The sequence below is a fragment of the Saimiri boliviensis genome, chromosome 2 (assembly GCF_048565385.1).
Source record: "Saimiri boliviensis isolate mSaiBol1 chromosome 2, mSaiBol1.pri, whole genome shotgun sequence".
Classification (NCBI taxonomy): Eukaryota; Metazoa; Chordata; class Mammalia; order Primates; family Cebidae; genus Saimiri; species Saimiri boliviensis.
The window spans coordinates 238834682-238854599 of NC_133450.1; the positions used below are offsets into that span (position 1 = coordinate 238834682).

General features: G+C 39.9%; 1 protein-coding gene across 14 annotated transcripts in view; it reads left to right on the forward strand.

The window, feature by feature from the left end:
* The window catches only part of CDC14B (cell division cycle 14B), a 130776-nt gene that overhangs the window by 77070 nt on the left and 33788 nt on the right, over positions 1–19918 (forward strand). For 13 of the 14 annotated variants that reach the window (XR_012516702.1, XM_039475025.2, XM_039475028.2 and 10 more), the window contains 4 exons: positions 6516–6582; positions 9613–9675; positions 14521–14608; positions 14904–15134. Coding sequence is in view for 13 of the 14 variants with exons in the window: in XM_039475025.2 (XP_039330959.1) it covers positions 6516–6582; positions 9613–9675; positions 14521–14608; positions 14904–15134 (449 nt within the window). In the remaining variant the exon portion in view is untranslated. The remainder of the gene's footprint in view (positions 1–6515; positions 6583–9612; positions 9676–14520; positions 14609–14903; positions 15135–19918) is intronic. The other variant, XM_074395586.1, reaches the window with a different exon arrangement.

The following is a 19918-nucleotide window of genomic DNA, read 5'->3' on the forward strand; positions in this document are numbered from 1 at the left end:
CCTGGGTTCAGGCAATTCTCCTGCCTCAGCCTCCTGAGTAGCTGGGATTACAGGCACACGCCACCATGCCCAGCTAATTTTTTGTATTTTTAGTAGAGACGGGGTTTCACCATGTTGACCACGTTGGTCTCGATCTCCTGACTTCATGATCCACCCGCCTCGGCCTCCCAAAGTTCTGGGATTACAGGCTTGAGCCACCGCGCCTGGCCTCTAGTAATTTATTAAAAAAAAATAAGATTATTGCATTATTCAGGTATGTAGTAGTACAGTACTATTGCATTTCATATTAATTGTATTTTATAAAAGTGTGAACCTATGATGGGCTCAAAATTTTTAAATTTAGTGCTTCTTCACATAGTGTTCTGTAGAACTCACCAATTAGAAAGTAGTCTAATCAGAATTAATAAAGACTGATAATATGTTGGTAGAAATGACATTATATTCTTTGTACCTTGCTGCTTTAAGTACATAGAATAAGTATAACCAACAAAGTATTGCTAACAAGACATTGCGTAAGAATGGGATTCATTTATAGTAAATAACTTCTTTTATGTTCTATAGCAATTTTTATTTAATCAGATTTAATTCAACTTAAATAGAATTTTTTTTTTTGAGACAGAGTCTTGCTTTGTTGCTGAGGCTGGAGTTCAGTGGCGCCATCTCGGCCCGCTGCCACCTCTGCCTCCCAGGTTGAAGCAATTCTCATGCCTCAGCCTCTCGAGCAGCTGGAATTACAGGCATGTGCCACTGCGCCCAGCTAATTTTTGTATTTTTAGGAGAGACAGGATTTCACTATGTTGCCCAGGCTGGTCTCAAATTCCTGGCCTCAAATGATCGGCCCACCTCAGCCTCCCAAAGTGCTGCGATTACAGGCATGAGCCACTGTGCCTGGCCTTCTTTAACTACCAAGTTTTAAAGTGTGTGTGTGTTTGTATGTGTATATGATTTCTTATTGAATTATATTAAATATTTCTCTGTATCTGGTCTGTATGAGAAAATTGTATAAAATGTAGTTTAATCTTTTGTTTTAACTATCATAGGATCATTGTTATGAACAGCACATGTATTTCTGTTCTCTGGTATAATCTATTTACAATACTCTTTGCTTCTTAGTTGTTTTTGTGTGGGGGTGGGTTGCCACTGCCTCCTGTTTTCTTGAGAGGTAGTATTATGTATTTGTTAATAGCTTGACTTGACATCAGACAGATGGAAGTTTGCTTTCATCACTGCTACTGGTATCTCTGTGGTCTTTTACAAATTTAAGCCTTGGTCTTCTAGTCAGTAAATAGGAACAATAATAAAATCTCCCTCAAGGGGTTGTGAGGATGAAGTGACATCCTGCATATAAAACACTTGGTATAGGCTGGGCATAGTGGCTTTTGCCTGTAACTCCCAAGACTTTGGAAGGCTGAGGCGGGAGGATAGCTTGAGGCCAAGAGTTGGAAGACCAGCCTAGGCAGCAGAGCAATAACTTTTCTCCTTGGGTGAGGGGAGAATTAACTGGGCATGGTGGCATGTGTCTGTAGTCCTAGCTACTTGGGAGGCTAAGGCAAGAGGATCCTTCAAGCCTACGAGGCTTCGGTGAGCTTTGATTACGCCACTGCACTCCAGCCCACAACAGAACAAGACCATGTCTCTCCTTTTTTTCTTTTTTTTTTTCTTTTTTTTGTGATAGATTCTCACTCACTGCAACCTCCGCCTCCCTAGTAGCTGGAATTACAGGTGCCTGCCACCACACCAGGCTAATTTTTTGTATTTTTAGTTAGAGACAAGGTTTTGCCATGTTGGCCAGACTGGTCTTGAACTCCCGACCTCAGATGAGCCACCACGCCCAGCCAAAGACTGTGTCTCTTAAAAAAAATAAGCACTTGATATAGTGCCTGGCTTTTAATATTTGTTAAATATTCCAACCCTCCCCCTTTTAAGTTGACTATAATTTACATACGTTTTTAAAAATCGCTGTCTTGGTAAGGTGGTGGCTGACGCCTGTAATCCCAGCACTTTGGGAAGCTGAGGCAGGCAAATCACGAGGTCAGGAGTTCTACACCACCCTGGCCAATGTGGTGAAATCCTGTCTCTACTAAAAATAGAAAAATTAGCAGGGCATGGTAGTACACACCTGTAATCCCAGCTGCTTGGGAGGCTGAGGCACGAGAATTGCTTGAACCCAGGAGGCCAAGGTTGCAGTGAACTGAGATTGTACTGTTGCACCCCAGCCTGGGTGACAACAGCTAAACTCCATCTCAAAAAAAAGAAAAAAAAAAATCACTGTCTCCTGGAAGATTCCCTCCTAACCCTTTCTAGTCTGTCATCACCCCCAGCTAACCACTGCTCTGACTTCTACCACTGTCAGTTAGTTTTGTTTGCCTTTGAAATTCATATAACTGGTATGCATTTTGGGGAGCTGGCAACTGGGTTTCACATATGTAATGTCTATGAGATGTACCTGTATTGTGGCAGGTATCAGTAGTTCATCCTTTTTTATTGCTTTTGTAGCATTCCAATCTATGAATATACTACAGTTTATTTGCCTGTGGTGGTTTTGATGGGTATTTGGGTCATTTGCAGTTTGAATATGAGCTGTTATGAAAGCTGCCAGTCTTTAAAACTAGTATTGGACATTGTTGTACAGTTTCTAAGCAGTGCCCCTTTATTGATTCCTATGTGTTTTCCGAGTTAATTTGTTAAATGACCTTGGTGACAAGGATCCCTCCCCAGTCCCCAAGGCTTATAAACCAAGCCTCAGAGATGCTGTTCTGCCTTTTGGAAGAAGACTGAATGCTTGGTGGGAAGAAGATGTGATGTGGGTGTGTCTAAAATTAGAGGTGCTAATGAAATAAACTTGAGTGAACGAAGATTCTTGTCGTATGCTCAGATTCTGTGATGTATGAGGCAGGAGGACTTAGCAGGGCCCAGATCAAAGCTTGTGAAATCATGACAGATTGGAGCGGGGCTGGGCCCCACGGTAGGTTCTCAAAAAAAAAAAAAAAAAAGATGCATTGAAGAAATTTGCCAAAATGTCAGAGACTGAATCAACATGGATTTAACTTGATTGGAAAAGAATTATCAATAGGTTAAGAAGGTAATGGTAGTCCTTAACGGAGGAGGCATGATTAAAATCATTAAAATGGTTAAAACTTGAGGGTTTACCCCATTTCCATTGATAATTTTGATTTGGTTTAGGCTAAACTACTTCATTTTCCTGCCTTAGCTTCTCTACCCAAATGGGTTTTTTACTCCATGAACACCCTTATTTCTACCAAACCAGGATTTGTGTTGATTTATAGGTCAGTGGTTCATAAACTTGAACACACACTGCAGACACCTAGAAGAGCTATTTTTTTTTTTTTTTTTTTTTGAGATGGAGTTTTGCTCTTGTTTCCCAGGCTGGAGTGCAATGGCGCGATCTCGGCTCACCGCAACCTCCGCCTCCCGGGTCCAGGCAATTCTCCTGCCTCAGCCTCCTGAGTAGCTGGGATTACAGGCACGCACCACCATGCCCAGCTGATTTTTTGTATTTTTAGTAGAGACGGGGTTTCACCATGTTGACCAGGATGGTCTCGATCTGTTGACCTTGTGATCCACCCGCCTGGGCCTCCCAAAGTGCTGGGATTACAGGCTTGAGCCACCGCGCCCGGCTTAGAAGAGCTATTAAGACACAAATTACCTGGCACCACCCCAAGAACTTGGATTTCGTAGGTGCAGATTGGCCCTGAGAATGTGCATTTCGAATGGGTGGGGTGGTCTTGGTGCTGCTGTCCTGGGGCCACTGCTGCAAGTCATTTTGGTTTTTTTCTTTCTGAATATTGTCAATAAGGTGTTGGTAAAATTGTGGTCTTTTTGGTTAGATAAAGACCTTTTCTTGGATGCAGAAGAGAAGTTTTTCAATTCAGAACCTTACAGAACAAAAATGGCGTGTTTTAAGACCTTGTGTCAGCCAAACATGGTGGCTCATGCCTATAATCCCAGCACTTTGGGAGGCTGAGGTGGGCAAATTGCTTGAGCTCAGGATTTCGAGACCAGCCTGGGTAACATGGTGAAACCCCCAACTCTACAAAAAAATTAAAAAATTAGCCAGGCCTGGTGGTGTGCACCTGTGGTTCCAGCTACTCAGGAGGCTGAGGTGGGATGATCACTTGAACCCAGGAGGTCAAGGCTGCAGTGAGCCATGATTGCACCACTGCATTACAGCCTGGGTGACAGAGTGAGACCCTGTCTCAGAAAACAAAACAAGACCCTGCATTCTGTCCTTAGGAAAGTTCGCATAGCTCAGTAATTTTTTTTTTTTTTTTTTTTTTTTTTGAGATGGAGTTTCGCTCTTGTTACCCAGGCTGGAGTGCAATGGTGCGATCTTGGCTCACCGCAACCTCTGCCTCCTGGGTTCAGGCAATTCTCCTGCCTCAGCCTCCTGAGTAGCTGGGATTACAGGCACGCGCCACCATGCCCAGCTAATTTTTTGTATTTTTAGTGGAGACGGGGTTTCACCATGTTGACCAGGATGGTCTCTATCTCTTGACCTTGTGATCCACCTGCTTCGGCCTCCCAAAGTGCTGGGATTACAGGCTTGAGCCACCGCGCCTGGCCAGCTCAGTAATTCTAAGCAGCTTAGTCAGTAGCATTGAAGGCAATTTTAGCTGAAAAGGATGCTCTTTCCCTCATTTCTGTAGTCTCAGCCCTTAAGGTTTGGGGAAGAATTAAAAATTTTAAATGTGGTTTAATTTTTATTGTAACATTTGAGGAATGTTCATTTTCCCCTTTTAAGTTGATGGATAACTTACAGTTTTTAACAAAAACACTAATCTTAAGTGTACAGCAGTAAAGTTTTAATGTATGTATGTAACTACCACACAGTAAGAAATATTACAGTGTGAAGACCCAAATAAGGCAGGAAATTAGTGTTGGCTCTACCAGCAACCTGTTCCTCCAGGAGCAAATGAGTACCATTCAGATAGGCACAGTTTTTCTGCATCCCTGGCTTAATTGTAATTAAAATAATTTTTATGTTGCCTAATTCTGGAAAATTTCACCTTGTAATGGCTCAAGGTAGCCGAAAAGGAGAAGCAGGTAGGGGTCACAGGTAACTTATTTCTCTGGATAAAACCTTACTTGATATTAAAAGATTTGTATAGTAAGATTACTGGTTATATGTTGATGCAGTATTTGGGTGGAGTTGTCTGTAAAGTAATATAAGCATTTTCCCAAAACTAGAGTGATCCTGTGGAAGGTAGTTGATTTATTAGTTCCTATGGTTTTATTGATGTTATTGTCCTTTAATAGTCAGAAAGATGTCAAGACCTAGTGGTTTACACCTGTAATCTGAATACTTTGGGAGGCCAAGGTGAGAGGACTGCTTGAGGCCAGGAGTTTAAGACCAGCCTGGGCAACATAATGAGACTCCATCTCTCCCTTAAGAAAAAAAAAAAGTAACCAGATGCAGTGGTACATGCCTGTGGTCCCTGCTACTAGGGAGGCTGAAGTGGGAAGATCACTTAAACCCAGAAGTTTGAGGCTGCAGTGAGCTGTGATTGCACCGCTGCACCCCAACCTGGGCAACAGGACAAGACCTTATCTCTAAAAAAAAAGTTGGGAAAAAATAATAAGTTACCCAGTTAAACGGGTAAAAGTCCTAGTATATGATAGGATCAAAATGTTTGACATTCTACCAAGTAATTTTTTTTTTTTTTTTTTTTAAAGACAGAGTTTCGCTCTTGTTGCCCAGGCTGGAGTGCAATGGCACGATCTCGGCTCACCGCAACCTCCGCCTCCTGGGTTCAGGCAATTCTCCTGCCTCAGCCTCCTGAGTAGCTGGGATTACAGGCAGGCGCCACCATGCCCAGCTACTTTTTTGTATTTTTAGTAGAGACGGGGTTTCACCATGTTGACCAGAATGGTCTCGATCTCTTGACCTCGTGATCCACCCGCCTCGGCCTCCCAAAGTGCTGGGATTACAGGCTTGAGCCACCGTGCCCAGCTCTACCAAGTATTTTAAATATGACCTTGTTTTTCAATATTTTTGTCCTTGGTTGGGGACACACACACACACACACACACACGATGGTAATTAGACACATACACACATATTTATATTACAGGATCAAAAAGCAGTACAATAACATTTTCCCAATAACATTTTCATATGGTATTTTTCAGTTTAAAGAAAAAATTCAAATGCTGTGCCCTTTTAGGGGGAGAGGTAGGTTATTACTGATTTGTTGAATTCAAGAAGGTAGTGCAGCTATTAAGGCCAAAGCTGATCCAGAATGAACATTTAAAATTTAGGAAGTGGTCTTTATTGATCCAGGCCTGTAAAACAGTACCTACTGGAATAGGTAGAAACTGCAGTGAAATTTATAATTTATTTATCTTTTATTTTAAAAAGTCAAAAGGCGAGACTTTTTTCTTTTTGAGAATGATTCTGAGTATATGTTTGATTTTAAATTCTAGTCAGCTTTGTCTTAGGTAAGTGTAATTGCAGAAAATTAACTGATCTATACTTCATTACTTTTCGGTTTCAGAGATGCTGCCTATGGAAGCTGCAATTTCTACATTACGCTTCTTGACTGTTTTCATGCAGTAAAGAAGGTAAGTAACATGTAGGGTGCACCCAGTGTTGTGTTGGGAGGACTAACATGGTCCAAGAAGACTAGGCCTTCTTCCCAAGATCTGTTTGGTAGCATTTCTTCTGAGATGTATATGGCGACAGAGGTACCCCATTTCTCAGCTAATGTTACGAGAGGTTTATTCTGAATTTCTGAGTGCTTCTCTGTATGAGTTGGGGGGAAAGTCACTTAAGAAACAGGGAAAAGAAGAGTTATGAAATTAGATTCTAGATCCAGAATTGGTTTTGAGTGTATTATGATCTAAAAGAACAAAAGTAAAGATGACTGGTTTACTGGTAAGTTCTCTTTGATTTGTGTATTCTATACACCTGATTCCCACCAATACCATTACAACAGACAGAACACGGTAACTGTCCAACATTTCATTTTTGTTTCATCAGGCATTCAATTTCTTTAATAGAATTTAAATGCCTCAATTGGTTCATTACACAGTTTTATATGAAATTAAGTAGGTCACTGCTGCTTTGTTAGACTATTTCCAAGTGATTCCTTGGGGTCTTAACCAGGGCTGCTATGTTAATTCCAGGGGACACCCTGCATGTCACATTATACCTAAACAGTGTCCCCTGGGGTTACACAGTGCAGCAAGTTCTGGTGTTAATGTGAGAACAGCACAAGAAACTAGAATGGTAAGTCAGTAGCCCATGGGTCAAATAAGCCTTTGACAGCATCTCAAGTTTTCTGTGACTTGTGCTTTTACACCCAAAAGGAACCCAGGTTTACTTTCTTGTACGATGAAACCGGGTGGCTTGCTGGGAATTGTGGCAGACATTTTATGACTTAAAATGAGAGGACTAATCAGCATACAAATTCAGAAACTAATTAGTATACTTTTTTCCTGTATCAGTCAATGAGTTGTGGGAACATAATTTGTTTGGATTTGAGCCCAGTGACTGTGGGGTATGGAGCTGATTGGGGTAGTTGTCGTGGGCTCTGAGGCAGCTCCATGGGCCTTCAGCTTTGGCAGGTACAGGGCACTAGAGGAGATCAGGATACCAACGGGCAGCAGGTTGCAGTTGCAGCCCCTGCGAGATGGGCTTAATGCAGGTAGGCACACTCACCTTTAAAAAGAGAAAAGTAAAGCTTTGAGGGGTTTGGAAATGATCTATTACGATACCATATAGCAGCAGCTTCTGTTGTTAGTTTCTGGCTTTTTGTTGTTGTTGAGTATTGTACCCAAAGTCAATTAGCTGGTATGATAGGTCAAAGATTGCCCTTTTCGTACTATATTTTGGGGTTTTTTAAATTAAATTTTTGTTTTTTCTGCAATGCTTGGCTAATTTTTGAATTTTTTTCTGGAGACAAGGTCTTACTATGTTGCCTAGGCTGGTCTCAAACTCGTGAGCTCAAGCGATCCACTCACCTTGGCCTCCCAGAGTGCTGGGATTACAGCACCACTGCACCCAGCCACTCTATTTAGTTTTATTTAAGGGTCACTAGCTTCAGATTGTCAGTGTAAACATATTTTATTTATGATTGATTTTGAATGTTGCATATACGAAGAAACATGCATCAATGTGATTATGTTTTCAGTGTGATCTACTTCCAATAAGATCAACTCTTAAAATTCAAAGGAAGGCCAGGCACGGTGGCTCAAGCCTGTAATCCCAGCACTTTGGGAGGCTGAGGTGGGTGGATCACGAGGTCAAGAGATCGAGACCATCCTGGACAACACGGTGAAACCCCATCTTACTAAAAATAGAAAAAACTAGCTGGGCATGGTGGTGCGTGCCTGTAATCCCAGCTACTCGGGAGGCTGAGGCAGGAGAATTGCCTGAACCCAGGAGGCGGAGGTTGCGGTGAGCCAAGATCGCGCCATTGCACTCCAGCCTGGGCAACAAAGAGTGAAACTCCATCTCAAAAAAACAAAACAAAACAAAACAAAACATTCAAAGGAAAATAGGAATTCCTTATAAACTAAGGAATTGTTTAGGAATTGTTAAGGGAATTTTTTGTAACTTTCATTCCATTAGGAATATCTCTAGTCCAAAATAATGAAATATATCAAATTCAAGGACATAAATTTTGATTGACTTATTCTTGGGATTACTGTTTAAATAATAAATAAAATGAAGACCTTTTTAGTTGGTATTCTAGCCTTCTTATTTTATATTTGTAGTTATTTTATATTTGTTATTTTATATTTGTAGTTCAGTACAAATATAAATTTTTTTTTGAAAACTGGTTGTGCAAAAGCCCCCTCTTTGAACCAAGAATACCTGGGGATCAGAAATTCTTGCTTCTCTGCTGTTTGGCTCAGTGATCAGCAAGCTGGGAGGACGTTTCTCAGAGGCTGCCGGCTCTGTTTGTCCTTGTCTCAGAAAATAGACACTGCTTAGTTTGCTTAGCATACTGTGCCTGCTGTAACACAGAGTGAGGCTGTAGGATAGGGCAGAAAATGTTTTGTTTTATTCCTGTGGAAATAATAAATTTTTTTCCTCAACATTTTTTATTTTAGTGTTGATGTCTGAGCTGTGTTTAGTTTAGGGAACGTTGATTCAAGACTGTTCAAAAGAATTTGAAAGTGAAGAAATGGAGGAAGTATGAGGGCTTTGTTTGGGATAAAGTAGCCCATGGATTCTCTTCTCCTTCTTAATGATGTAGGGACCATTGGGTTGTACATTATATTTGAATCCTAAACTTCTAAATGTTCAACCAGGGGTGGTGGTGATCTGGTGAGTCAGTGGGATTACTTTAAGAGCATGATTATTTATGCATGGATAGGATAATTGGTGAATGGAAATTTAAAAAGCACATCTCATAAAATCTAAGCAAAACACAACAAACTCATTAAATATAGTTATAACTAATTCTAGGTAAGAGAAGCACTTAGAAGATGCCATCCAATTCCTTTGAAAGCTATTCAGTGGAAAGTAATCTAATCATGCCAGTTCTTTCTTGGGGTGCCCCTGATACTTAGTACTCTGAAATTCAATAGGAAACTGTTTTCTTATTTGCATCCTTGTTCTTAAAAGCTTTCTTTGGATTTTAGGCAATGCAGTATGGCTTCCTTAATTTCAACTCATTTAACCTTGATGAATATGAACACTATGAAGTAAGTCTTCAAGGATCATATTTTCACCTCTTCCCCCTCACCCCCCGCCACTTTATTGAGGGGAATAATTGACAAATAAAACTTACATATGCTTAAGATATACAAAGTAATGTTTTGAAATATGTATACACCATGAAATGATTACCTAATCAAGCTTGTTAACATATTCATCACCTCACGTAATTTAGTCTTCCGGTATGTGCGTTGAGAATACCTGAGATGGCCAGGCACTGTGGCTCACACCTGTAATCCCAGCACTTTGGGAGGCCGAGACAGGTGGATCACGAGGTCAAGAGATCGTGACCGTCCTGGACAACATGGTGAAACCCCGTCTCTACTAAAAATACAAAAATTAGCTGGGCATGGTGGCGCGTGCCTGTAATCCCAGCTACTCAGGAGGCTGAGGCAGGAGAATTGCCTGAACCCAGGAGGCGGAGGTTGCGCTGAGCCGAGATCGCGCCATTGCACTCCAGCCTGGGTAACAAGAGCGAAACTCTGTCTCAAAAAAAAAAAAAAAAAAAAGAGAATACCTGAGATATACTCTGTAGATTTCAGGCACACAGTACATACATTAGATCTCCAGAACTTACTCATCCTCTGATACTTTGTATTCTGACCACAATTTCTCTGCCTGTTTTTAATTTTTCTTTTTTTAAATTAAGAGACAGAGAGACCAAGTCGCTCTGTTACCTAGGCTGAAGTGCAGTGGTGTACATGGCTCACTGTAGCCTTGAACTTCTGGGCTCAAGTGATCCTCTCTCCTCAGCCTTCCAAGTAACTGGAACCACAGGTGCATACCACCGTGCTAGCTAAGTTTTTTATCTTTATTTTTTGTAGAGACAGGGTTTAACTTTGTTGCCCAGGCTAGACTTGAGCTCCTGACCTCAAGCACTTCTGCCTTGGCCTCCCAAAGTCCTAGGATTACAGACATGTGCCACCGTGCACTGCCCTGTTTTTAGCTTTCTTATTTATTTCACTTACAGAAGAAGCAATATTCTTGTTTTGTTTTGTATGTGTATAGAGTGAAAAAAAGTCAAGTATTCATCTTTTTATCCCTATTTCTCCAGTCCCAATTCTTAGTGGGAATTTCTGTATTTAATGCACAATTCCAGAGTGAATGAGTGTGCCCCTGTGTGTTCTTTATACTGTCGAGTTTAAATGTATTTTAGTATTGTCGTACAGTGATTGAGATGTTTATCAAACCCTTAGCATAGAGTATGATGAGATGAATCGTCATTATACACCTAATTATCTCTGGAAAATATTTTCATTTTTTCCATAACCGTCTGTTTGTCAGGACCCTTCTGGTTGCAAGTTATAGAAAGTAAACACAAATCAAATAGCTTAAATAAAAAATGAAACATTTGCCAGGCACAGTGGCTCATGTCTGTAATCCTAGCACTTTGGGAGGCTGTGGCAGTCAGATTGCCTGAGCTCAAGAGTTTGAGACCAGCCTGGGCAACATGGTGAAACCCCATCTCTACTAAAATACAAAAAATTCACCAGGTGTGGTGGTGCACACTTGTAATCCCAGCTACTTGGGAGGCTGAGGCGGGAGAATTGCTTGAACCCGTGAGGCAGAGGTTGCAGCGAGCTGAGATCATGCCACTGCACTCTAGTCTGGGCAACCAACCAGAGCAAGACGCTGTCTCAGATTTTCAAAGGGGGGTGGAATTTATTAGATTACATAAATTAAAAGTCCAGGAGCAGGTTTGGCTTTTAGCATGCTCCTTCAGGTGCTCAGACACTTAACAGAAAATGGACTTGAAACTAGTTTTGTTTGTTCTCAGGCCAGCCCTCTCCAGTAGTGTTGAAGATGGCCACCAGCAGTTTTGATCTGCCATTTGGCAAAATGATCAGAAAAATGTAATCTTAGCTCCATCAGAAGGCCTGGAAATGCCTCTCACTGGCCTGACTTACACCATATGCCCATCTCTGCACTGGCCTGTGTTCTTTGGCAGGGAAGGGCTAAGGAATACTCTGGCCAGTCTTTGTTCTCTGGCTATGCCAGGAGCCTGGGGCCTGGGGTCAGCCCCATCAAACCAGTCAAACAAACAAATTTTTCTAACAGTTTTATTTTTCTTTCTTTTTTTGAGACAGGGTCTCGCTCTATTGCCCAGGCTAGAGTGCAGTGGTGCCATCTTGGCTCACTGCAGTCTCAACCTTCTGGGTTCAAGTGATCCTCTCACCTCAGCCTCCCACCAGCTGGGACTATAGGCACATGCCACCATGCCTGGCTAATTTTTTAATTTTTTAATTTTTTGTAGAGATGGGGTTTTGCCATGTTGCCCAGGTTGGTCGCAAAGTCCTGAGCTCAAGGGATCTCCCTGCCTTGGCCTCCCAAAGTGCTGGGATTATAGGTGTGAGCCACTGCCCCCAGCCACAAAATTTTTTAAAAAGGTAGGACAGGGTCAGGAAAAGATAAGCCACGCAAAACCGCAGGTGTGCTCTATGTTCCTTAACGTAGTATGTATTTTTTAAAAGAATAAATAATTTGATTCTACAGCTTCATCCTTCATATTAGGGGATGAGTAAGATGCTGTGCTAAAGGCCTTTCCAGCCCAGGGTAGTTATAGCCTCCTGTCTTCTTAGCCCTCCTATAGTTACCTTGAGCGGACTTGCTCTCCAGCACTGGAGAGGCGATTCCTCAAACAACAGCACTTCATGTGGCAGCATCTTGTGAATCCTCAGGGAACTCTTTTGCACGATGTCTAAAGTAAATATTCTTTCAAACTCAGTATAACTGAACTTTTTTTCGATTTCAGTTAATAATGACACTCAGTTATTATTGTGATGCAGCAAAGATTAAGAGCACATTGCAGGGTTCATTAGGGCAAACCCTGTCTTTACTTCTCTGATAACCGTCCGTTTCTAAAGTATAACATAAGTTTAGCATCTTAAACTTACGGAGTATAGCTAAGTTATTAACACCGTTTTTGTGCTTGTCTTTAAAACACTAAACATTTGAAACAAGTTACTTTGTGTAGGTAAGCAAAACTGCTAAAAACACTAGTTGATATTTGTTCCTTTTGTAGTGCTGTGATGCACCCCCCCCTTTTTTGGGGCGGGGGCTAGGCTTGTCCTTTTTTTTTTTTTTTTAATTAATTTATTTTACTTTAGGTGCATACTATATCTGGCATTTCTCCCCATATTTTCCGTCCCCACTCCCCACTGTCTCTCCCCTACCCCCACCAACTGCCCCCAGTGTGTGATGCTCGTCTCCCTGAATCCACGTGTTCTCATTGTTTAACACCCACCTGTGAGTGAGAACATGTGGTGTTTGACTTTCTGTTCTTGTGTCAGTTTGCTGAGAATGATGGTTTCCAGATTCATCCAAGTCCCTACAAAGGACACGAACTCATCATTTTTTTGTGGTGATGCCTTTGTGTGCTATTAATGCATAACATAGGCGCTAAGTAACTCCCCTCTGACTACTGTGGAGATTGGAGAGTCTGGGCTGGGAGAGTAGCAGGGGCACACCACAAACATTTCCACCTCCCTGAAACTACATGGTGACACAGTGAGCTGTTTACGTTCCCAAACTCCAGTTTTCTACAGTCTATATAGTGGGTTTAGAAATTTAGGATTAGTGTCTTCCATTTTATGCAGTGTGCATTTTTTCCCTGATTCAGTTTCTCCGAATTGAGGATATATCTTAATTTATGGCATCAGCAATTCAGTAAAACCTAGTTGTTGCCAACAATTGATCATGGGTTTCTTATTTAAAAGTCCACATTTCTAATTTCATGTTAAAATCAGAATATCTGGCAACAGCTGCCTTCATTCCTGTTTAAACCTTTTTTTTTTTTTTTTAAGAGATAGGGTCTTACTGTGTTGCCCAGGCTAGACTCAAATTCCTGGGCTTTAGTGATGCTCCGGCCTCAGCCTCCCAAGTAGCTACAAGTGGGTGCTACCACACCCAGCTGCTTAGACATGTGTGTTATGGAACATGGGCTGATCAATTACCCTTGTCGATCATTAAGTCTGATAAACTGGTTTGAGGTTACCTTCCTGGTCCCTGTAGATAGTCAAGAAGCTCTATTACTTCTTTTTTTTTTTTTTTTTTTTTTTTCTTCTTTTTCTCTTTTTTTGAGATGGAGTCTTACTCTGTCGCCCAGGCTGGGGTGCGGTGGTGCAATCTCAGCTCTGCCTTCTGGGTTCAAAAGATTCTCCTGCTTCAGCCTCCTGAGTAGTTGGGATTACAGGCCTGCACCACCATGCCTGGCTAATCTTTTTATTTTTAGTAGAGACTGCGTTTCTCCATCTTGGTCAGGCTGGTCATGAACAAGTGAACTTATTTAATTGGTTGTCTTATTAAATAGTTAGAAAAATAGTGGAAAGATATGCCTCTATAAGTAGGTAAGTAAGTAAATAAATAATGGGAAGCCAGAAACCTAAATAGATAGTTTTTCCCCCTTTGTTCGTGGAGTCAGGATTGCTCATGTTGGAAACCAGTCATTCAGGAAAACAGAAAAGTTCTCAGATTCCTTATACTGGAAAAGTTTGCTTGCTTTCTTAATTAGCAGCAACTATAATGAGAATTGATTCAGATAAAATAACCAAGTAGTTAGTATATTTGTATGGCCGCAGTCAGTTCTGTATTCCAAGGATTGATACCCTAGCAATGAAACACTGTTAAAAGAAGGTGATTAGAACTAGGATATATATCCATTCCCTGGATATACTCATAGCAGGACAAATTTAGATTCCTGTCTCAAGACAATTTGTAAACAGCTTTTCTGCTAAAGCAAATGGATTTGAAGTCCTTCAGAGACTCAGTCTTGAGTAGAGAGGTTGTGGGGAGATCATGTTTAAAAATGAATTGTGCTGGCCTTCCCCTTGCAGAAAGCAGAAAATGGAGATTTAAATTGGATAATACCAGACCGATTTATTGCCTTCTGTGGACCTCATTCAAGATCCAGACTTGAAAGTGGTATGTGAAATTATGGCATCAATCTCATTGTGTTATTGAAAGTATCTATCCATTATTTTCTTTTGAAAGTGTTACACCAAGCTTGACCAAGTCTTTCTTATTTAAGCCTACTTGGTCATTTCAGTACATCAATCTGACTGGATTTTAACTTTCTTTTCATTTTGTTGTTTACAGTTATAATCAAATTGGAATTTAATTCGCAGTCCAGATACTGTTTCCACTCAAGTACAGGTGAAACTATTAGCTGTTGTTTTCTTTATGCGTTTTACAAGATCTGGTACCTTTCTTTACGTAGGTTACCACCAACATTCTCCCGATACTTATATTCAATATTTTAAGAATCACAATGTTACTACCATTATTCGTCTGAATAAAAGGATGTATGATGCCAAACGCTTTACGGATGCTGGCTTTGATCACCATGATCTTTTCTTTGCGGATGGCAGTACCCCTACTGATGCCATTGTCAAAGAATTTCTGGATATCTGTGAAAATGCTGAGGGTGCCATTGCAGTACATTGTAAAGGTACGTTTTTAGGGGAGGTTAGAGAAGAGTATTCATGTCTGAGTGTATGAATATGTAGAGACAGACCATATTTATTTAATGTGTCAGAACATGAAACTGTCTTTATTTTTAGAGTGCCTTTAAACCTCTAAGTGCATATGAAAAGTATAGTAAATTATTTTCATAAGTAATTCTGCAAAGACTCATCACATTGAAATGCATTTATTCATCAAATATTTATTGGGTGCATACTATATAGTTAAATTCTAGGATACATCAATGAGTAGCATAGACTGTAAGAGCCTGTCTTTATGGAGACTATATTCTTAACAAGTTGCTCTGTTTTCAGCAGTTATACAGTACCTGACACTAATAGATCTTTTTCAGTAAATGAACGACTGTACAATAATACATGGTATGTATGTAGTAGGATTTATTTAACTCTCTTCTTTTGTTAGTTAATTAAGAAACAGGGAATATAGTTTTGTCACAAAAATCCAATATTGAAAAAAAGCTCATCAAGCCCTGGGGAAAGGGGGAGACTCATCTCTAGAGTTACTGCTCTATTTGTAGTTTTAAATATAATGGCAAAACATAATGCTCACATGTTCAGTTTTTATTGATGAATCACAAGGCATACAAAGAAACAGGAAAGTCTCACCTATTCAAAGGGAAGAAATAAATCCAGGCCAGGCACAGTGGCTCACACCTGTAATCCCAGCACTTTGTCATTGAGGTGGGCAGATCAGCTGAGGTCAGGAGTTTGAGGACCAGCCTGGCCAACATGCTGAAACCCCATCAACAAAAAAATTAGCCAGTATAGTGACAGATGCCTGTAATCCCAGTTACTCGGGAGGCTGAGACATGAGAATCACTTGAACCTTGGGAGGTGGAGGTTGCAGTGAGCCAAGATAGCACTACTGCCCTCCAGACTTGGTGACAGACAGAAGAGAAAAAAAAAAAAAAAGGCAAGAAGAAGTAGGAATCCACAGAAGCTGTCCCTGAGAAAGAACAGATTGTGTACTTAGTAGGCAAAAAATTTTAAATAACCATCTTAAAGATGCCCAGAGAGTTAAAAGAAAATGTTGGAAAAGTCAAGGAAACAATCTATGAACAAAATGCTAATATCAGTTATAAAAAGATAGAATACAAAAAGGGAACCAAAAAGATATTCTGGAAATGAAATACACCATAACTGAGATGAAAATTTCACTGGAGGGATTGAAAAGCATATTTGAGCAGGCAGAAGAATCGAGTGTGAAGCTGGAACTATTAAAAAGTTAACAAGTCTGGGAAACAGAAATAATAAAGATTATGAGAGAAATGAATAGACTCTAAGGGACCTCTGAGTCACAGCCAGGTAGACTAAGATACAGATCCTGGGAGTTCCAGAAGGAGAAGAGAAATGAAGGAGCAGACAAATGATTTGGCTGAAAACTCCCCACATTTGCTGAACAGCAAGTATATTCATATCCAATTTGCTCAACAAATATCCAAGCAGGATAAACTCAGAGGCCCATGTGAACATGCATTATAATCAGGCTGTAACGCTGGAGATAGAGTCTCATTGAAAGCAGCAGGAGAGAAGTGACTCACCGCATACAGGGGATACCACTGAGACTGTCAGCAGATGTCTCTTCAGAAACTTTCGAGGCCAGAAGGCAGCGGGTTGATATATTCAAAATGTTTAAGTGGGGAAAACCTGTTGAGAATTCTACATCTGACAAAATTCCTTCAAAAATAATGGAGAAATTAACACTTTTCCAGGCAATCAATTTGCCTTTCTGATAAAGGCAAATACATGGAGCGTTATAAAAGCTAGTATTAATTGTAACAAGATAATTTGTAAAATATTATTACTGTAACTTGCAATTATTATAACTTGCAAAGAAGAAATAGAAAATCTAAATAGACCCCTAACTAGTAAAGGATTAAGTAATCCAAAACTTGACAAAGGAAAACGTTGGACATGATAGCATCATCAATAAATTCTACAAAACACTTAAAAAGGAATTTTTAATCACTAGATGTGACCTGCAAGAAATGCTAAAGGGAGTATTTTAGGTTGAAGTGAAAGCACAGCAGACAGTAACACACAGCCATTTGAGAAGAGGAAATAAAGATTTCTGATAAAAGCAAATACATGAACCATTATAAAAGCTAGTATTATTGTAACGTTAGATAATTTGTAAAGTATTAGTACTGTAACTTGTAATTATTGTAACTTACAAATATAATATGTAAATTGTAATTTGTAATTTGTAGTTTGTAAGTATTATAAGATGTTAATTATTTTAATTTGTAAAATAGAGTATAGAGAACCAATACAGAAAATCAACAAAACCAAGGGTTGGTTCTTTAAGAAGATTAACAAAAATAATAAACCTTTAGCTAGAATGATGAAGTTAAAAAGGAAGAAGACTCCCATTATTAAAATTAGAAATGAAAATGGCATCACTACTGATACTACAGAAATAAAAGTGATCAGTACTGGGAACAATTATAGGGCAATGAATTGGAATAATCTACACGAAATGGACAAATTCCTAGAAAAACAAAACATACCAGAACTAAATCACGAAGAAATAGAAAATCTGAACAGACCCCTGACTATTAAGGAGGTTAAGTAATCCATAACCTCCAGAGATAGCAAAATCTTGGACATGATAACATCACCAGTAAATTCTATGAAACACTTAAAAGACTAAAACCAGTCCTTCTCAAACTCTTCCAAAAATTTGAAGAAAAAGGAACACTTTCTAATTCAGTAAGGCCAGCATTACCCTGATACCAAAAACAAAAACAGACACTATAAGAAAACTATAGGCCAGTATCCCTTAATGAACATCGATGCAAAAATCCTGAGGAAAATACTAGCCAATGGAATTCAGCAGCATATTTAAAAGGATTGTGTACCGATACCAAGTGGGATTTATCCCATGATTACAAGAAGAGTGGTTCAACATATGAAAATCAATCAATGTAATACACCACATTAAGGACAAAAACCACACAATCATCTCAGTGCACAAAAAGCATTTGACAAATGTCAGTACCCTTTTGTGGTAAAAACACGGTACAAATTAGGTATAAAAGGAGCGTACCTCAACATAAGAGCCATACGTGAAAAGCCCACAACAAACATCATACTCAGTGGTGAAAGACTGAAAGCTTTTTCTCTAAGCTCAGGAAGAAGACAAAGATGCTTGGCTTTGTAGCTTCCATTTAACACAGTAATGGAAGTTCTAGCCAGAGCAAGTAAGCAAAAAAAGACAAGACATTGAAATTGGACAGGAAGAAGTGAAATTATCTGTTTGCAGATGATATGACTTGTATGTATTATAGAAAATGTTGGGTCGGCTACAGTGGCTTATGCCTATAATCTTAGCACTTTGGGAGGTGGCTCACGCCTGTAATTTTGTCCATTTCATGTAATCCTAGCACCGATGCGGGTGGATTACCTGAGCTCAGGGGGTCGAGACCAGCCAGGGCAACATAGTGAAACCCCGTCTCTACTAAAATACAAAAAAAAAAAAAAAAAAAAAAAAATTAGCCAGGCATGGCAGTGTGTGTTTGTAGTCGCAGCTACTCAGGAGGCTGAGGCAGGAGAATTGCTTAAACCTAGGAGGTGGGGGTCGCAATGAGCTGAGACTGCACCACTGCACTGTAGCCTGGGTGACAGAGCGAGACTCCACCTCCAAAATGAAAAAAAAAAGAAAACCCTGAAGATTACACATACACACCCCTCAGCCCCTGCTAGAATTAATAAATGAGTTTAGCAAAGTAGCAAGGTACAAAATCAACAGGCAAAAATCACTTGTTTCTATGCCTTCACAATGAAAATCTTATTGATAAAGAAACTAAGAACACAATTTCATTTATAGTAGCATCAAGAAGAATCAAATATTGGGTAATTAACCAAGGAGATGAAAGAATTGTATAAACATTTTTGTGAGAAATTAGATATAATTAAATGTAATGATATCACATTTGTGGATTGGGTGACTTAATATTGTTAACATGTCAGTATTGCCCAAAGAGATAAAGAGATTCAGTGCAAACCTGTGAAAATTCCAACATTTCTTGCAAAAACAGAAAAATTATTCTGAAGTTCATTTGGAATCTCAAGGGATGCCAAATGGCCAAAACAATCTTGAAAAAGAATAAAAAGGTTGAAGGACTCACTTCCTGGTTTCAAAACTTCATACAGGCTGGGCATGGTAGCTCAACACATTTAATCCCAGTACTTCAGGAGGCTGAGGCAGGAGGATTGCTTGAGCCCAGGAGTTTAAGAGCACCCTGGACAACACGACAAAACCCCATCTCTACTAAAAAATACAAAAATTAACCAGGTGTGGTGATGTGCACCCATAGTCCCAGCTACTTGGGAAGCTGAGGTGGGAGGATTTCTTGAACCTGGGAGCTCAAGGCTGCCATGCCATGTGCCACTGCACTCCAGCCTGGGCAACATAGCAAGACCCTGTCTAAAAAAAAAAAAAAAAAAGTCTTAATACAAAGCTACATCAATCAAGATACTGTGGTACTGGCATAAAGACAGATATATAGACCAGTGAAATAGAATAGAGAGTTCAGAAATAAATCCTTGTGTATATGGTCAAATGACATTCAAGAAGGGTACAGAAACCACTCAGTGGGGAAAGGACAGCCTTTTCAACAAATGGTACTGCTGGGAAAACCTGAAATCCACATGTAAAAGAATGAAATTGGATCCTTACATAACACCGTACACAAAAAGTAACTCAAAGTGAATCAAGGACCTAAATATAGGATCTAAAACTATAAAA